The following is a 19049-nucleotide window of genomic DNA, read 5'->3' on the forward strand; positions in this document are numbered from 1 at the left end:
ATTTTATTGTCACAAAATTGAAAATAATTCATCATATATTTGAAAGTGTACATTATCTTCTTAATCCATGCGGCTCATTTTTTGTTTTCTTAGATTACGTGGAAGCTTTACTAACAGATAACCATGGGCCGGCCCACATGCTGAATCAGCAACACTGATCGTGGCGGATTTTAACTAAGTCTGGTCGAGAAAGCCCGTCGCAACATTTTAGTTTTATATGAGTCGGTCAACAAAATGCTAAGCTGTGGATTGTTTTTTTGTTTTGAATATTCAATGGTTTCTGTCTTTCTGAGCTTACTTTCTTTAGATTGAGAAGCTCCCCACTAAACTTTGTTTGATGTTTTCTTTATATCTTAGTTAAATTGCATTATTTAGTTCCAATTGACAAGTAACTTTGCATCTCCATTGAATCATTCCACCATTTGTCCTATAAAACACGTATAAAACTACAAATATATAATCTCTAGGCACGTTGTGGTTGACATTAAGAGCAAATAATATCACGACGCAAGATACTGGACAGCAACTCATTACAATTCTCTTCCATGTCTCTCTCATTTACACATATTAAACTATATTCCATGGAACCTAACTTAAACAATTTTCTCTATATTTCCAGTAATTAAACAAATAAAATAACTGACTATCATCATTGTTTATATACCAACTTCGTTTCCACGCTCTCTGGTTCCACAGAACCGGCCATGGAAGCCACTAATGTGCTTCATCTGCTTATCATCTCTCTGTTTTCGACGATTCTTTTGGCACAAGCAACTGATATCCTCATAGCAAACCAGACTCTAAAAGATGGAGACACCATTGTTTCGCAAGGTGGGAGCTTCGAGGTTGGTTTTTTCTCTCCAGGAGGATCAAGAAATCGTTATCTCGGAATTTGGTACAAGAAAATCTCTCTCCAGACCGTTGTTTGGGTTGCTAACAGAGACTCTCCTCTCTACGATCTCTCAGGAACCCTAAAAGTATCTGAAAATGGGAGCTTATGCCTCTTCAATGACCGGAATCACATCATCTGGTCATCATCATCCTCACCATCTTCCCAGAAAGCCAGCCTAAGAAACCCAATTGTTCAGATTCTTGATACAGGTAATTTAGTTGTGAGAAACTCAGGGGATGATCAGGATTACATATGGCAGAGTTTAGATTACCCAGGAGATATGTTTCTTCCAGGAATGAAATATGGTCTTAATTTTGTAACCGGTTTAAACCGGTTCTTGACATCTTGGAGAGCAATAGACGATCCATCAACTGGTAACTACACGAATAAAATGGATCCAAACGGTGTTCCGCAGTTTTTCCTGAAGAAAAACTCGGTTGTTGTCTTCAGGACTGGTCCATGGAACGGTCTAAGATTCACCGGTATGCCAAACCTAAAACCTAACCCTATCTATCGGTATGAGTATGTCTTCACGGAGGAAGAAGTTTACTACACTTACAAGCTTGAAAACCCTTCAGTGCTGACAAGAATGCAGCTGAATCCGAATGGAGCTTTGCAACGTTACACTTGGGTCGATAACCTTCAAAGTTGGAACTTCTATTTATCGGCTATGATGGATAGTTGTGATCAATACACGTTGTGTGGCTCTTACGGAAGCTGCAACATCAATGAATCTCCCGCTTGTAGGTGTTTAAAAGGGTTTGTTGCTAAAACTCCACAGGCTTGGGTTGCAGGGGATTGGTCCGAAGGGTGTGTTAGGAGAGTGAAACTGGATTGTGGTAAAGGAGAGGACGGCTTTCTGAAGATTTCAAAGTTGAAGTTACCAGATACAAGAACATCGTGGTATGATAAGAACATGGATTTGAATGAATGCAAAAAGGTATGCTTGAGAAACTGTACATGCTCGGCTTATTCGCCTTTCGACATTAGAGATGGCGGAAAAGGATGTATTCTCTGGTTCGGAGATTTGATTGATATAAGAGAGTATAATGAAAACGGACAAGATCTGTATGTGAGGCTTGCTTCTTCTGAGATAGGTAAGGTTTAAGACTTGTGAAACAATAAACATTGTTTTACTATAGAATGATTTATAAATCTTGAATATTCTTTTTTGTTCCGTTTCGATCACAGATGAGTACAATATCCATTACGTGAAGGGAAAGATAAGGATGATACTCATAATAGTATTATCTACTGCTCTGTTTCTTTTTTGTCTTTGCATTGGTTTGACTGTCTTCAACATGAAAAAAAAGAAACTTGCAACAAAAGGTAAATGATCATTGTAGTTGAATAGCTCTCAGAAATTAAGTATCTCTTGTTTTTCTATTGTGCTCTATAAGTTTATTAAACCCGTTGTTTTATTCAGAAACTTTGCAGCGCGAATCATCCCGTGTTTCAAGCAGGAAACAAGAGGAAGAAGATCTTGAATTACCATTTCTTGATCTTGACACGGTCTCAGAAGCTACAAGTGGATTCTCTGCTGGGAACAAACTTGGACAAGGTGGTTTTGGACCTGTTTATAAGGTAACAAAAAAAAACTTCTTGTCTAATTCTCAGATTGTGTGCAAAAAGGGTAAAATGTTTTGTTCTTTGAGCAGGGAACATTGGCTTGTGGACAAGAAGTTGCTGTAAAAAGGCTATCAAGAACGTCAAGACAAGGGGTAGAAGAATTCAAGAACGAGATCAAGCTGATTGCAAAGCTTCAACACAGAAATCTTGTGAAGATTCTTGGATATTGTGTGGACGAAGAAGAACGAATGCTTATCTACGAGTATCAGCCGAATAAAAGCTTGGATTCTTTCATTTTCGATAAAGAACGACGTAGAGAACTTGATTGGCCTAAACGAGTGGAAATAATCAAAGGGATTGCTCGCGGAATGCTGTATCTCCATGAAGATTCAAGGCTTCGAATCATCCACCGAGATCTCAAAGCAAGCAATGTGTTGCTTGATTCTGATATGAATGCGAAAATATCGGATTTTGGATTGGCTAGAACCTTGGGAGGAGATGAAACTGAAGCAAACACGACCAGAGTGGTTGGAACATAGTAAGATTAACTCTGTTTTTTACTTCAATGCAGCAAGTAAAATTTTGAATTACTCAAAAAAAAAAAAAAAAAAACTATCTTTCTGCAGTGGATATATGTCGCCGGAGTATCAAATCGACGGGTATTTCTCATTGAAATCTGATGTATTTAGCTTCGGAGTTTTGGTATTAGAGATAGTGTCAGGAAGAAGAAACCGCGGATTTCGTAATGAAGAACACAAGCTGAACCTTCTTGGACACGTAAGTACATTAGCGCAGCAGAAAAATTAACCCATCGATCATGTTCTTCTAATCTTATCTAATTACTATAAATTTTCAGGCTTGGAGGCAATTCTTAGAAGATAAGGCATATGAGATAATCGATGAAGCTGTCAATGAGTCATGTACCGATATCTCTGAAGTGTTAAGAGTGATACACATTGGTCTGTTATGTGTACAACAAGATCCTAAAGACAGACCAAACATGTCAGTGGTGGTTTTGATGTTGAGTAGTGAAATGTTGCTTCTTGATCCGAGGCAGCCCGGGTTCTTTAACGAACGAAATCTCTTGTTTTCCGACACTGTGTCGATTAATCTCGAGATTCCTTCCAATAATTTTCAAACCATGAGTGTAATAGATCCTAGGTAAACCCTGTAACTGATATTTGTATATTCTATTGTTTGATTGTTTCTTCTTTGGTGACACATTACATTACATTAACCAACTGTAGTTTTATATATAAGCTTGATTTTTCTACCGTCCCTGCAACATTGTGATGGAAACTTCGTTTTGTGAACGTAAGCTTAAAGATGAAGAGATATCAGGAACGTTCCGGTTGGTGAAAAAACCGGGCTGTGTAGGGTGAGGAAGAGAACTATCACTCCCAAACATCAAGACAACAGAAGCCATGGTTGGTCTGTCTTCTGGTTTTTGTTGAACACAAAGCAAAGCAACATGAATACATCTTAGTACCTCTGGGATAACACTTGTCTCTTCCAACCACTCTTCCTCTGGTACTTCTATTTCTCTGTCTTCAACCCACATTTTCCACACCTAATATAGTGAAAAGGAGACAAGTTTCAAGATGGCCGGTTTTGTTTGGGATCCCACAATATTGTAAAAGACCTAATTTAGTGTATAAATGGCATGAATCAACTCCTAATTAGTGCTCGTTGATTTTGACATAGAGATTAATTCCATGAATTTTCACCAATCCTAAAATGAGATTTGATTTTTGAAAAGTGATCTAAAATGGTGAAAGCGATAACTTACGTGTCCAAGAAGATTAAGATCATGATCTGCATGACGAAACCCTCGATTCGTCTTGCCAGTTATGATCTCAAGTACTAATACACCGAAACTGAACACATCAGATTTCACAGAGAAATGTCCATCAATTGCATACTCCGGAGGCATGTAACCACTGCAAGTAGTTAGAGCATTACAGTTTTGATAATTACTACACAAAGATAGATATAGAGATAGGGTGATGGAGTGTCCTTACTAAGTACCCACGACTCTGTTTGTGCTTGATTCACTCTGATCTCCCCCAAAAGATTTAGCCAATCCAAAATCTGAGATCTTAGGGTTCATATCATTATCTAGTAAAACATTTCCAGCTTTTAAATCTCTATGTATGATTCTCAATCTTGAATCTTGATGAAGATAGAGAATCCCACGAGCTACTCCATTGATAATGTTCATTCTCTTCTTCCAATCCAATTCTGTACTTCTCCTTTCATCTTTATTCACAATCATTTTATAAAGTTAAGCAATATATATGGTCATTAATTACCAAAAAATCTACACCAAGATCATGAGATTGACTTTGTAAAGTAAGAACTTACCAAATATAAAGAAGTCTAAACTTTTGTTAGGCATATACTCATAGATCAACATACATTCTTCACCTTGAATACAACAACCTAAAAGCCTCACGAGGTTACGATGTTGAAGTTTTGCGATTAGTTTTACTTCGTTCTTGAATTCTTCCACTCCTTGTCCTGAGTTCGCGGATAACCTCTTCACCGCAATCTCTTGTCCATCTTCTAACTTACCCTGCAGTAATTTACAAAGAAAATAATCACAATTAAAGATTTTTAATTAGTACTATAAAAGCAATATGTGATGGTTACATTATATTCAACCTTATAAACTGGTCCAAAACCTCCTCTTCCTAGGAAGTTCACGTATGAAAAATCATCAGTGGCTATAGAAATCGTTTTTCTGTCAAAAATAGGCAAGTCCAAGTCCTCTTCCTCAATCCCTTTTCTGAAATTTTCACCTGTAAAAAAATAGTAACTACCAAAATTTCAATATAAAATACTTGAGAGACAATCTCGTAAGTTCTAAGAACAAAATTGAAACTAAAAAAACAAATCACCTCGATATCTCTTCATTATCTTCTTTCTGAAACATGCAAACACTACAACCAAAACAACTGCAATTGCCACCACCGATCCAACGACCATTCCCACCACTTCTCTTCCTTTAAACTCTATTTTAGCAAAACCCATTCTTATGTAAACATCTTGTCCAAAGCTAGAATACTCTCTCATATCAACCAAGTCACCAAACCAAAGCAAACAACCTTTTCCTCCCTCGCGAATATCGGTATTCGCATAAGCCGTGCAAGAGCAGTTACTTGAACACTTGATCTTACAATCCTCAAGTGTCATTTCATTTTTTGCATCATACCAAGACCATGAAGTATCTGGTAATTTCAGACCTGGAAACTTCACAAATGCATCTTTCTTTTCACAGTTGGTTGGAATCTCATGGACACACCCGTATGCTCCTCTTGAAATATTCCACTTTCGACCTGATTTAGGCTTGAACCCTTGTAAACATGAACAAGAAGGTGTGTTTTTGCTATTAATCCCACAAACTGCGTAAGCTCCACATATAGAGTAGTAGTCACACTCATCTTCTGGTGCAGTGTTTGCTAAGATCCACTGGTTTTGCTTCGACTGGATAAACCTATGGAGTTTCCCTGTGTTGTTTAATACCAATCTTGAGACAATTCTGTGCCGTGGAGTCCACGAGTAGTTTACTTCTTGCGCACTCGACGTGAATTTGTAGTCGAATAAGCTATTCTCACGTCCCATAGCTGGAGCGCCGGTGAAGGATAAGCCGTTCCAAGATCCTAAGCGATAGGAATAACTCGAATCTCCATTCTTCCTTAAGATCAATTGTGGTAAACCTCGAGTGTCTAGAGACAACGTGAAATCACCTGGTGATGGATCTTTTAGGGTTTTCCAAGATGATAGAGACCATTCCATTTGTGTCTTGAAGTTTTTCCCAAGCTTCATACCCGCGAGTATTGTATTCATGGGATAATCAAAACTCTGCCACAACACAGCTTCTTCTCCGTCACTAGATATGAGATTCCCTGAACATGATATCTTCAAGAGAGGATTATTTGCTGTTTTAGAAGCTTTTGTTGATGATGATGATGATGACCACAAGGCTTTGTGTTCACCGTCGAATAGCTGAAGATCGCCAAGGGAACTCAAGTTTAAGAATCCAGATGTGCCGTAGAGAGGGTTGTTTCGGTTGGCCACCCAAACGACTGCAAATGGTTCCATGTACCACAAGCCAAGAAACCGATGTTGAGGTTGCTCTTCTTGGTCAAGACTAAAGAACCCAAGTTGGAAAACCTGGTCTGGAGAACTAAGGGTATCTCCATCCTTAAGGAATTCTTTTGGAGTGATGACATTATAATCCAAAGCAACAGAGAGAGAAGATGAAATTAAGAACAGAGATAACGAAAACAGAGAATGAATTTCTCTCATCGAATGAAACCTTTTTTCTTTCTAGTTTTGTGACTCTTTACTAAATAAAGCAATCATTATAATACACATTATGAAAATCACATACAGATTTTTTTATTTTTTTTGTCAACTTCGTACAACCCAACTTGGCATAAGCGACAAGTCAAGATAAATTCAATGCAGATTGTCTGTGGATGTTGAACTTCAATGATAAAACTTTTCTTCAGAATGAAAAAAAAAATTATTAGGGTGTTTTGTTTGAACGCCAGAGACAAGATATGATTCCTCATTAAGTTTTGATGGCCATGTTGGAAGTTTCTCAGATTAAGAGTGTATAAGCCTAGCAAGGACAAAAGCAATAAATAGATGTGGCTAATCTTCCTTGACTTAGTCACCATATAAGGGAGCGAGTGGTCAGAATCAGATCATTGATAGTTTGATATGTACATTGCGACGATTCAAGTAAAATTCATGCATTGCATTATTGATCTGGTGGATATAGCCAATCGTTGGCGACCCACAGGTGAAGTCCTGACGTGACATGGCTCAGTCAACGCAAATACTACTCAACTTAGAGACGTAGCTGGCCTGTATCTAATTGTTTTAAGGCCCATATACGGCCCACGCTTCCATTTTCTTAAGTATGCTTTTCGTAGTGGACTGAAACCTTTTCTTGTCTATTTTCTCCAAGTCGATTCCTTGATGATCGATCGAGATGAACCTCTATCGAACAGAAACTTCGTTTCTAGAAATTAAATAAGCCTCCATGAACAACAGTTTTTTCTTTTTTTTTTCTTTTGGCTACTAGTATTCAAAATCTTTAACATATTCGCAAATTTGTTAATAAAATGTATTTCACTAGGAAAATAGAGATTGGAATTTGGAGGCGAAAAAACATTAGTTTACAACAATAGTAGTTGAAGCCAAGATCCAGAGTTTTCCTATTGATTTTAAGGGTCCGGTTTATTGTAATTTCCGACTATTTTTTAGTGGACCAATTATTTGGCAAGTAAGAAGTTTTTTTAAAAATATAGACCATATGTGTATAATAGTGACCGGATGGCCCAAACTGACATGTACCAATAGAAAATGAAGACCTAATTTTGGCACATGAACGTAACAGGTATAAGATCATCGTTGTCTCTAGCGAGAGAGCTCTGTAATGCTTACACTTCAACGTGGAGACTGTAAGAGATACGTGTACCAAGAAACGTGAACGCAAAGAAGGAAAGGAAAGAAAAAACGTGTACAAAAAGAGGCCCATGTTAATCATCATCCCTTAGGCCTTCTTAGCTTATGCATTGTCTCTTTGCTAGTCTTTTTCTCACAATCGTGTCGATATATTTTAAGGGTTTTTAACGTGTGGTTTTTCTGTAGGGAGCATTAGTAGAATTATTGATTGGTTTTATTCAAATATAGAATATATATATATATATATATATACATAAAACATTTATTGATGGATCATTGAATGTTCATTTGTTCGTTACAACATTTTCTTATTCAAATTTTATCGATCCTTGAATCAAAGACTTTGACATAAGCGAAACCATTGGTTACTTCTCTAAATTAAAATGAAATGGTAGTCTTCTAATAAATATATATGTTTAACAAACAAATTGGCATAATTTGATCGTTCTAACCAAAGATAGGATTTCGAATCCAAATTGGATGGGATGACTAGACTATTAGATATTTAGATCGATCACCAATCAAACAAAATAGGCGTGCTTTTATATTCATTAAGCTGGTTTAAAACAACAAACAATCCAGCATTTTTAATTTTAGTGGTTGAATAGTTAAGTTAATAAAATCAAAGATAAACAGAAAACAAACAGCTAGTTTTTCAAATTTTGGCGTTTAATTTTATTTGGAATATTTTTTTTTAATAAAACACACAAAAAAAAACTCTTTTGACAAAAATTGGCATCAATACTGCATATCGCATAGCCCCATACATACATGATACATGCCACATCTCTTAAAAGATGAGAACAAGAAGGGATGTATTTGAACTATTCTGACAATATTATATATACACACACATTTTGAATATGAATCTCTCTTCTTCAAAGTTCTGACTTGTTCCAAAATTCTTATCCACACAATGGAGGAAAAAAAGAAAAAGAAAAGCCACAATAATGAGCCATAACCACAACCACACCCACTCACCAGAGACTTTGTGTATCCGTGGCTCTCATCATGACATCTCATCTTCCTTTGATTCTTCACACCACCGTCGATCGCCACGTAGGATTTCCCCAAATCAAAGCATTCCACATAAGCACAATCTTTTATGTGGCCAGAGTTTAATCAACATTTGTTTTTCTTACAATGGGTTCGTGAGAGCCACAAATAAATCAACTATACGATTAAATAACCATATCTAACAAAAAAAAAAAACATTAAACAATTATAGTCCAAGTAAACAAATACTCGCCTACTATGTACCATATTAGAAAGTTTTTTATTCTCCCCCAATACCGATATATTATTTTGTAATTTAAAAATTCATTGTTATCTTATCCTCGCAAGAAACACAGATGTTTTGGATCAGTTTGGGAAGCGAAGAAGTATGGGAGAGAAGTAAAAAACAAAACAAGTGGTTTATAAAAAAAGAGGGAAAGATAATTGAACAAAGATACGTGGGGCCCATTAAACTTGTGTTATGGTCCAGACAAATCCCAGGTGGGCTCACGTGGCTACGAAGCCCATTGAGAACCTGATTCGTCCACGTAGGACGGGACAGAATCTCGCTCTCCTCCTTCCCCGGCTGAGATCTCGCCACGTCATCGACTAAATAAATCTCTCCCAAAAAAATATCTCGAAACTGAACCATGAGTTTGTCGCCACGTACAAACGGGGTTTGGCTTTGGCCCATACGCATTAATAACTGGTTTTCAAAAATCATTTAAACTTATTTATCCTAATAACGCATAATTAATGTGTTTTACTTAAACTGTAATGATTCTAAGTAGAAAATGTGAAACAGTATTTTTTATCCACAAGAAAAAATAAAACACAAGGATAAAGCTAAAAACAATAAAGAAAACATTACTGACTCAAGTAATTTAAATAATTGCAGCAGATATAGATCTGATAATTATCCAAACAAAAATCTCAAATAAAGGTTAAAGTGATAAACCCATCTCTAAAGCAAAAAGATTTTTAAGTTGAACCAATCCTTAATTGATTAAATACTATACGTTATTACAAAGTTAAATTGAAATGAAATGGATACTAACCACAGAATAAAAAAAAAAGGAAGGTGCTATATAAAATAGAGTCATTGTGAAACCAAAGAAGAGAAATAGATTTTTTAGCAGAAGGCAGAAAAAGACGAAACTAGCCTCCAAAGAATTGTTGAATCACAGAAAACTCGCCACGAAAAATATCCCAAATCCTGCAACTTGCACTTTCCTATTCTTCTTCTTCTTTCCTTATCTCTCCAAGGAACCAAAGCATAGACACAAAACGAACAACCACAGAAACTTGAAAGAGAGAAAGAGTTTGATTTTGATTAAAATGGGGAAGAAGTGTGATTTATGTAACGGTGTTGCAAGAATGTATTGCGAGTCAGATCAAGCTAGTTTATGTTGGGATTGCGACGGTAAAGTTCACGGCGCTAATTTCTTGGTAGCTAAACACACGCGTTGTCTTCTCTGTAGCGCTTGTCAGTCTCTTACGCCGTGGAAAGCTACTGGGCTTCGTCTTGGCCCAACTTTCTCCGTCTGCGAGTCATGCGTCGCTCTTAAAAACGCCGGCGGTGGCCGTGGAAACAGAGTTTTATCGGAGAATCGTGGTCAGGAGGAGGTTAATAGTTTCGAGTCCGAAGAAGATCGGATTAGAGAAGATCACGGTGACGGTGACGACGCGGAGTCTTACGATGATGATGAGGAAGAAGATGAGGATGAAGAGTACAGCGACGATGAGGATGAGGATGATGATGAGGATGGTGATGATGAGGAAGCGGAGAATCAAGTTGTGCCGTGGTCTGCGGCGGCGCAAGTTCCTCCGGTGATGAGTTCTTCATCTTCTGACGGAGGAAGCGGAGGTTCAGTGACGAAGAGGACGAGGGCTAGAGAGAATTCAGATCTTCTCTGCTCCGATGTATGGATCTATCTTTTTTAACTATTTTGTCGGGAAATTAACAGAGAAAGTTTTGGTTTTAATTATCGGTTTCGTTGTTTTGGAAAATGCAGGATGAGATCGGAAGCTCTTCAGCTCAAGGGTCAAACTATTCTCGGCCGTTGAAGCGATCGGCGTTTAAATCAACGGTTGTTGTTTAACTCACACTCTACCGTATCGTCAGAATGAACGGCGCCGATACATCGTCTTCTCCGATCTTTGCGATCTCCAAAACAAGAAGAGATCTCAGCCGTTGATTCCTTTTTTTTTCTTGTTTAAGTAAATCACCACCGTTCAGTTTTCTGACAATACTTTGTTTTAGAGATGAGGTAGTTTCTTTCTTTCTTTGAATGTCGTACAAAATCAAATCTTAACTTTTTATTTTTCTTATCAATATCATTATTATGTTGATTTTTTTTTTGTTAATCTACGTAAGTAAATTAATTTCGATTCGTAAGTTTATGACTTATGTTATATGATTATATTCAATGGATCAAAAGGAATGGGGGAGAGATTGGTGGCAGATGGACACAATGGTATACACATACCGTAAAAATAAAGTATATGATTTGCTTTGTAATTTCGACCACTCAATTGTGGGGACTACAAAGAAAATGAAATTAAATATGATAAAATTTCGAGAGATTTTTATAATGTAATGGGTCCTTGAGGTTACATTCATTCGCCAAGAACATTGAACCTGTCATATCTGCCGCGTCTGTGAACTGTGTTTGATGGTCCATAAAATATTGACACCCCCATGTTTTACCTTATAACGTTATCTCACCATGTTCTTCATTCACATGACAGGATCACATCTTTGTTCACCATAGTTCTTTCGATTTTAATTTAAAATTTTACTCCTATTGGTTTCGTGTGTGTCATTTGGGTCCTATATACATACATCAAAACCGTTTATCCCTTCTTTTTTTTAACCACTTGATTCTCTGGCTTACCGAGGAACTGGTGTTGTGGGGGTTGGACAGTTGGGTCTCTCTCGAATTAATTTGAATAAAACATGTGGTTCTCATTTAAACTACATATTCTTTTAACGCAAATTCTTATATTGTTTCAATTTATAAGTTTTTATACGATTCCAACAAAACAAAACAAAACATTCGAAATTTAAACTCATTATAAAATCGATATAAGAAAGTAGAAAATATTTGTTAGGAAATTCGCTGGGTTTCACTATCAACGCATGACTAGCGTCAAATACTTCAACCATTAGTCCATAGTTCCAATTCCTAAAGTCAAACCAAAAACCTAACGGATCAGTCTTTATCCCGTACGTTGAGTTTGACTATTAGATTAAACTACACTAATTAACTACAAACCTAACATTCATTCATTTTATTCAACCATAACGTAATTTACATTCACACGACATCGTCAATTCCAAATATAATAATTCAAAACTGGAAACAGGAGATATGAAACTTGTCATTTGAAACTCTATGACTGGATCAATAAATTAAACATGCGAGAGTATAGAAATGATTTTTTGATTAGTTCCATATTTGGTAGCTTCCTCATGAGAAAATGTATGCATGAGAATCGAGAATTGTCACAATACATATGTGAATTTCTCTTCTCTTCTTTTTGTTCCTTTGTGCTTTTCTTCTAAATTGATTTTCTTGTCATGATAATTCTTTAGCAAACTTGTTTTTTTTTCTCTTTTAAGAAACTTTGAGTTGTTAGGGAAAGAGAAGTGCGGAAGAGCTCTAAGTCAGCCAGTGTAGATCACAATAATGAAAAAGGAACAATAAAAACATCCTCTGTGCAGATATTTATCTAGAATGGAAACCATGCAAAGAGGACAGAGTTGAGCATATCCTTTTTAACATTAATTCATACCATATTATTATGTGTAAAGTGTGAGTGACATAAATGTTGTAAATAATCTATGTTGTAACATAAATGTTGGAAACGGATGAACAATTAGTATGAATAATTGAATACTTTGGTCGATTTGTTTTAAGTGTTAAAAACCAAAATAGATTCCATCTTTTAGTATCTCATCGGATATCAAATTAGATTGAAGATTAAGGTCATAACCCCAAAAGGGTATTGTTTAAATGTGAAAGTCATACATGGAAAAGGGCATTGTTTAAATGTGAAAATCATACATGGAGAATTATAAGAAGAACAAGGACTGGGAATAAATAATCCAGAGGAGATTCCAGAGACTTTTCAATATTGCAAAAGATAGCAATAAACAAACACACAAACACACTCCTCTGCACAAATCCGTTTTGTTTCATCCATCGTTGTACCTACGAATTCCAAAAGAATAAGAAAAAAACCCGAAAGAATGGTCGGTGGAGACCACTCAAAGTTGAAAAGGTTGTTTATATTTTACCTGACTGTGAAGAGGGTGAACCTGATGAGATACTAAGGCACTTTACTCATCTGTAAAAGGAAGAGGGCTCAATAGTTATTCGCTTTGGATAATAAAATCATACCCAGACAACCTTGTTTTAATTAATTAGCTTGATGTCAAATATCCTTCTACAAGTGTCAACTTGTAAGAGTTGAAACTAAGATTCACAAGAGGAGTCAATCAAGAAAAGATCATGTACATTTTCTTTTGCAAACCTAGGCTTTGACAATTCATAGCTATTTTGCATCATCTTACGCACAGTTATCATATGTCTAGAAAAGTGTATAACAAAGGCTGTCTTAGCAATAGACTAGCTAGATCAAACAAAGAGAAGTGCTTATGATTTCTATATCACTCTATTCTCAAGTTTTTCCCTAGTCAAGTTTTACAAAATGCCACCAACCAGATATTTTCTCTAATTTACTGAAAAGGAGTTTCGCCAGGAAGCACAGGAGATTTGTCTCTTCTCTTCTTTATCAAGTCAAGAATTGTGAAACTTTGCTTACTATTACTCCAAACCAGATCAAATATAGAAAAGAGTCAAGAGATCACCCAAAAAAAAAAACCTTTCTTGGTGGGGGCCAAACGCAATTTTCTTCTAGACTGAGAGGTATCAAGAATATTCGAATTGAAACACAACCAGTTTTAGTAAAGAAGAGCAAAAGCAGTGTAGGAAAATCATGAAGTGAGAAAACGTTGAAGTTCATTTCCATACTTGCTCTTGCATTGCAGTGAAAATTTCCAAAAACTTCTAGATAGTCATCAAAAATGGCTACGAAATTTAACATACACTCAACAAAGCAACAGACACAAAAAAAATATGGAAAAATCAAATACTTTTCGATACTAAAGCAGAAAGTTAAGTAACCGGCTCATTCGTAAAACCACTCCTACAAGGTGAAACAGAGTCGAGCAAATTAAAAGTCACAATACTCTAATTTCTGAAGACGAATCATAGAAAGATCTAAGTTTTACAAGTTTCCATCATTGGCAATCTCTAGAAAACACAAAGCTAAGGTATTCAGAACAATTCCAAAAACTTATGCCACCACCACCAACCTTATATAGCAAGTCAACGAGAGAAAGTAATGAATGGATCCTAACCTTTGATGTGTTCATGATGATCGGAAGCAGCAGCAGCAATCTTAGCCTCATGATCTTCATCATCATCATCGTCATCATCCCTACGTGATTTAACAGTGACAATAGCTTCCCTGGTAGCTCCAACATTCCCAGGAGGAGCAGGACCATCACGATCATCAGGATATCTAACAACAACAACAGGACAAACACAATGGTGAACACAATAATCACTAACAGAGCCAAGCTTGCCATCACTTCCTCTCTTCTCAGCACCAAATCCTCTGCTTCCCATTATCACGGCGCTTAGATTAAGCCTTTCAGTCTCTAAGCAAAGCCTCTCTCTCATATCGTGATCTTTCACTATATGGATCTTATGAGGAAACCCAGCTTCCTTCAACGGCTTCGCTAGATCCGCTACTTTGGAAGAAGTAAACGCATCGAAATCTTCCTGACTAGGCTTCGGCTGAGCTCCGGGATCGGTAGCGGCGGAAGGAGGAGGAGGAGTTTGGAGAGGGAGAGGTCCCCAATCGGCGCCGAAGAGAACGGAGGTTGGAGAAACGTGGAGAATGACGACGGCGTCTCCGGGACGGATGTAATGATCGACAGCCCAGCGAACAGCGAAAGCGCTTTCTTCGGAAAGGTCAACGGCGACTCCGATCTTACGGCGAGCACCGGCGGTTGGGGTAGGAGTAGCGGCGGAAGGAGTGGAGGAAGAGTGGTGGTGAGAGTGACGAGGAGATGAAGGATGGTGGATCTTGATGTTAGGGAGATGAGGATAATCGGAATCTGGATTCATGATCGTCTTCTTCTTCTTCTCTGCTTTGATTCAACAATTTATAGAAACTTTTGACTATTTTCCGATCGAGAGGAAGATGATGATGATGATGAAGAAGAGAGAGCCGTGTTTGTCAGTTTTAATTAGTTTACAAATTAATTTATAAGTGTAATTAATTGCTAATTGTTTGGATAATGGATGTATTAAATTGTCAAGAAGTTGAAAATTACGAGAACGTGCTGAGCAGCTGCTTATTGAGGAATCATAGGGAACTGTTTTATCTTATCAGTTTACTTTTATAATGGGCCGTGTGTTTTGATATTAAGGCCCATATGTGTTTTGTCAAACAATGACTTTATCAGTATGTCAAATTTGCTGAGCAATTGTTGTCGATCGTATTTGTTTATTTGTATTTTTAAAATAATGATCTAAGACCGAATCTAACTATTTTCAAACATAAGAGTTGTGATGAATAATTTTTCCGTAATACATGGATTTACGGATGGTTCTATTTGCATTACATCCACAATGAATAATTTTATCTATAATACATGAAATCACGATGAAAGATTGTACATACAGTACGCTATAACTTTCAATAACTTGGTTTTCTCCATAATAACTTAGGTTTTTGCCATAAACTTTGTGTAGAAATTTTCTTTTTAGAAATATTGAACTACTGGATATTGAACTTTTTTTGGTTAGACTTCTATAGTATTGTTTCCTATTCTGTTTTTATTTTCGGTGAAAAACATTTAAACTACTAAAAAATCAGTGAAATAGCCGTTCAGAAAAACATTTTAAGTTTTAATTAACTATATAGTTCGATTTTTATCCCCCTAAAAAAAAAAAAAAAAACCATCGAGTTAATTTTTGCATATCTGTTTTAATAAATTTAAACATCTAACTAATTTTAGCCGAACTAAAATCAATAAAAAAGCATCCCAAAAATAATTGATAAAATTTCATATTTTCTATAAATAAACAAAGCAAAATCAATCAACTTATAAAAAGAAGATAAACTCAAAATTCTCATTGGCCAATTTTTAAAGTAGTTTATACTGTACTAAATTTATAATTCTGATCCAAAACAAAACAGTACGTACCAAACACATGTATAAATTTTATAAATCGAAAACGAAGCTGTACATCCCATATGCTATGCAATGACATTAATTGGAAAAGCTATAAACAAGAGCAATTTGATACATTTATCTCACACCAGATAACAAGATTAATCAGATATGCATGACACCGTTTCGAAAACCGAGGATTAATTAGGTGATAACATGAATCATGACAGGATCATTGCCTAACTAAAGAAACACAAAATGGATACAAGCCCCAAGATCTGACACAACTTTAGAGAGAGAGAGGGAGAGAGAAGTTTCATGACAACAATTAAGGAAGAGAACAGAACATATATGTCTGAGTGTTTAGGTTAGAATCTCATAATAAACAACCAAAAGGGTAATCCAAAAGCTGAATCTTTCTTTCGACTCAGCTCTCAGATGCATACACCAAAAAAGGCTCTCTCTTTTTTTTCTTCTGTTTCTTACTTTCATCTACTTAAAATGTTTTTTCTTTAAAGAGACGATTTTGTTTAAATCAATATAGAAAGATAAAACATTTAAAGCTTCAAGGACAAATCAATGGTATTAGGACTGCAATCACCTACGAGTGACGACGTTTTAGCCACCACTGAAACTCTTTCACCATATTTCCCCGGAAAAAACTCGTACTCCTTCACACCTCCTGATCCATTTCTAGGGTTTCCTTCCATGTAGCTCCCAAATTCCTCCATTGGTCCCTAAACCCACCAGTTAAATCAAATAAGATCAACAGTTATATACATATATACCTATATATGAGTATTAATAAATGGACTATACTTAGTACCGTATGATTTGTTGCCTCGTTGAAATAAGGATTAATAGTAGTACTAGAAGCAGAAACTGAAGCTGCTCTAGCGATTCTATGATCATAAAGGAAACCTTGGCTCCTCTGATGATGATCTGATTGAAGAAGATACTGATCGTAGCCGTTCATCGGAGGAGGAATCATTGTGTATTTCGAAAATCCACCACCGTTGGATCGAACTACATTATTCTGATCACCATCCAAACGTTTCTTCTGCAGTTTTTTACATAAATAAAAATCAAAACTTTTTCAAGTGCAAAAACTATATATATATCAATCATGTTGATGAAAACGATTAAAAAACAAACAAACCTTGAAGCAAGTGTCACAGCGATTATTGGAAGAAGCGTTAAACATTTGAGGATTTGAGATTGAAGAGAGCTCATGAGTAGTGGAGGAGGTCTCAACAAAACCCCATGGAGAAATAACCGGGTCGATCATAACCTGACCCGACCCGACTCCACCACAATAGATCCTGTTGCTCCCGAGTGAGCTTGGGAAGCCTTGTAGCACAACACCCGGGTCTACCGGTACGGGTAAACGGGTAGCGTTGTTAGAGATCGATGCTACTGATGACGTGTCTCCGACTGTGGCGGCGGCGAGTTGCTTCTTTTCTTCTTCGATTCTCTGACGCTCGAGCTTTGCTACACCCATTCCTCTCAACGTTGGTTTCTTCTGTTTTTGCTGACCTGTCTTCGATCCTGGTTTCCGACCACGACTCTTCAGTGTCTCTGTCCGGATCTCGCCGGAGCTGTTGACGACAAGACGGGTGTTTCTCAGAAGATCGTTTGGGTTTCCGACGGAGTTTTGATCTGTTGACATGAAGAAGAGAGAAGTCGCCATTGATGATGATCTTCTTCTCGGAACTCTTTTTAGATAGAGAGAGAGAAGGGAAGAGGTAAAGACGAAAGCTTTAAGTGTGTGTGTTTTGTTTCTGCTCTCTTTTTGTGTGTGTGTATCTCTTTAGTGTTCATATACTAGCTCAGGCAAAGTACTTACCTGTGTTTTTATTTTCTGTTATTTCCAGGTACTATATGCGGATAAACGTATCTTTATTTCTTTTTTACTTTTTACCCCCTATAGTAGATTAAATTAAAGTATTTTTCAAAAAGATTAGTAAAGTATATCATAAATTCATAATACGTATTCTTATTTTATACTTTCTTAGTCTTATTAACCTTAGATGTTATAAATTCCCTTAGCACTTGCATGCATTTTTAACTTATGTGTGTATAGTCGTATAGATGTTCAATTTGTCAATATTAGTGGGTGTAAGTCAAGAGACGTTGAAAAAAATGCATTATTTGATGTTAATATGGTCATGAAAAGGAACAACTGAAATAAATAAAAAAGAGAGTTTGTAACTGAAAACTATGTTATATAGCATGAATGTATGATTTGATTGATGTTGTTATCCATGCATTGGATCGTGGAAGAAATTCAACATTATAGTATGATAGTTAGTTATCTTTGGTTCTGTCCATTAAATGGTATTTTTTATTCTTTCTATAATCTTCAATTACTCCTTAATTAATTAACCTACCTCTTAATATATAGAGTTTTGACTAAATAACTAGATATGGAATACTATGCTGTACATCTATAATACTAGTATCGGTGTAAAGAGTAAAGTGGGACGAATTCTCACTTTGCAACGAATATGATTAGTTTGTGAAACAGATCAAAGATATAATGATTTATAGTTTTTAAGAATTTAAAGGAGTAACAACAGAACAAGGTTTCAAATCCTTTATTTTCTTACATCTTTTGGGCGAAGAATGTAGAAAAAAAACAAAAACTCAAAGCTATTTATTTACTTGTTCCTGATAAAAAAAATCAGAGATTGTGATAATCCCTACCATGGAGACAGCAAATCGGAGATTGTCGCTACTCGCATAGGCTCAGTCGTGAGGTGAGAAACACTGTCCAATAGTAACAGCGCGTGCATCACATTGCAAAGAATATAGTACCCGCGGATCGAGGACAGGTGTCGGGACGTTAGACCATTC

The 19049-nt window shown here is 36.4% G+C and overlaps 5 protein-coding genes across 7 annotated transcripts; 2 read left to right on the forward strand and 3 right to left on the reverse strand.

Annotated features, from left to right (window-relative positions):
* Window positions 1-499: 499 nt before the first annotated feature.
* Window positions 500-3626, forward strand: AT4G27290 (S-locus lectin protein kinase family protein; the record flags this gene model as incomplete). Of its 2 annotated transcripts, NM_001341844.1 has the most annotated exons (6): window positions 500-1989; window positions 2084-2221; window positions 2319-2476; window positions 2551-2999; window positions 3088-3238; window positions 3318-3626. In NM_001341844.1, the coding sequence occupies exons 1-6, from the start codon at window positions 705-707 to the stop codon at window positions 3624-3626; spliced, it is 2490 nt and encodes an 829-aa protein (NP_001329181.1). In that variant the 5' UTR covers window positions 500-704. The 2 variants fall into 2 exon arrangements, with proteins under 2 accessions (NP_001329181.1, NP_194459.4); NM_118863.5 differs by lacking the exon at window positions 2084-2221 and having other exon boundaries at window positions 654-1989.
* Window positions 3100-6837, reverse strand: AT4G27300 (S-locus lectin protein kinase family protein). Its single transcript, NM_118864.2, has 6 exons — window positions 5362-6837; window positions 5126-5262; window positions 4826-5036; window positions 4483-4720; window positions 4251-4401; window positions 3100-4031 (listed from the first exon to the last, which is right to left on the reverse strand). The coding sequence occupies exons 1-6, from the start codon at window positions 6770-6772 to the stop codon at window positions 3732-3734; spliced, it is 2448 nt and encodes an 815-aa protein (NP_194460.1). The 5' UTR covers window positions 6773-6837; the 3' UTR covers window positions 3100-3731.
* A 3123-nt stretch (window positions 6838-9960) lies between these two features.
* Window positions 9961-11479, forward strand: BBX28 (B-box type zinc finger family protein). Its single transcript, NM_118865.3, has 2 exons — window positions 9961-10861; window positions 10954-11479. The coding sequence occupies exons 1-2, from the start codon at window positions 10277-10279 to the stop codon at window positions 11038-11040; spliced, it is 672 nt and encodes a 223-aa protein (NP_194461.1). The 5' UTR covers window positions 9961-10276; the 3' UTR covers window positions 11041-11479.
* Window positions 11480-12840: 1361 nt separating this feature from the next.
* On the reverse strand, window positions 12841-15370 carry PHOS34 (Adenine nucleotide alpha hydrolases-like superfamily protein). 2 transcript variants are annotated; one of them, NM_118866.5, is made up of 3 exons: window positions 14367-15370; window positions 13242-13291; window positions 12841-13155 (listed from the first exon to the last, which is right to left on the reverse strand). In NM_118866.5, the coding sequence occupies exons 1-2, from the start codon at window positions 15139-15141 to the stop codon at window positions 13284-13286; spliced, it is 783 nt and encodes a 260-aa protein (NP_567770.1). In that variant the 5' UTR covers window positions 15142-15370; the 3' UTR covers window positions 12841-13155; window positions 13242-13283. The 2 variants fall into 2 exon arrangements, with proteins under 2 accessions (NP_567770.1, NP_001328092.1); NM_001341845.1 differs by having other exon boundaries at window positions 13242-15370.
* Window positions 15371-16501: 1131 nt separating this feature from the next.
* Window positions 16502-18018, reverse strand: SPL (sporocyteless (SPL)). Its single transcript, NM_118867.2, has 3 exons — window positions 17353-18018; window positions 17020-17253; window positions 16502-16930 (listed from the first exon to the last, which is right to left on the reverse strand). Exons 1-3 carry the CDS (start codon window positions 17881-17883, stop codon window positions 16751-16753), a joined length of 945 nt encoding a protein of 314 aa, NP_194463.1. The 5' UTR covers window positions 17884-18018; the 3' UTR covers window positions 16502-16750.
* Between the last annotated feature and the right edge of the window lie 1031 nt (window positions 18019-19049).

This window comes from Arabidopsis thaliana, chromosome 4 (assembly GCF_000001735.4).
Source record: "Arabidopsis thaliana chromosome 4, partial sequence".
NCBI classification, from domain to species: Eukaryota; Viridiplantae; Streptophyta; class Magnoliopsida; order Brassicales; family Brassicaceae; genus Arabidopsis; species Arabidopsis thaliana.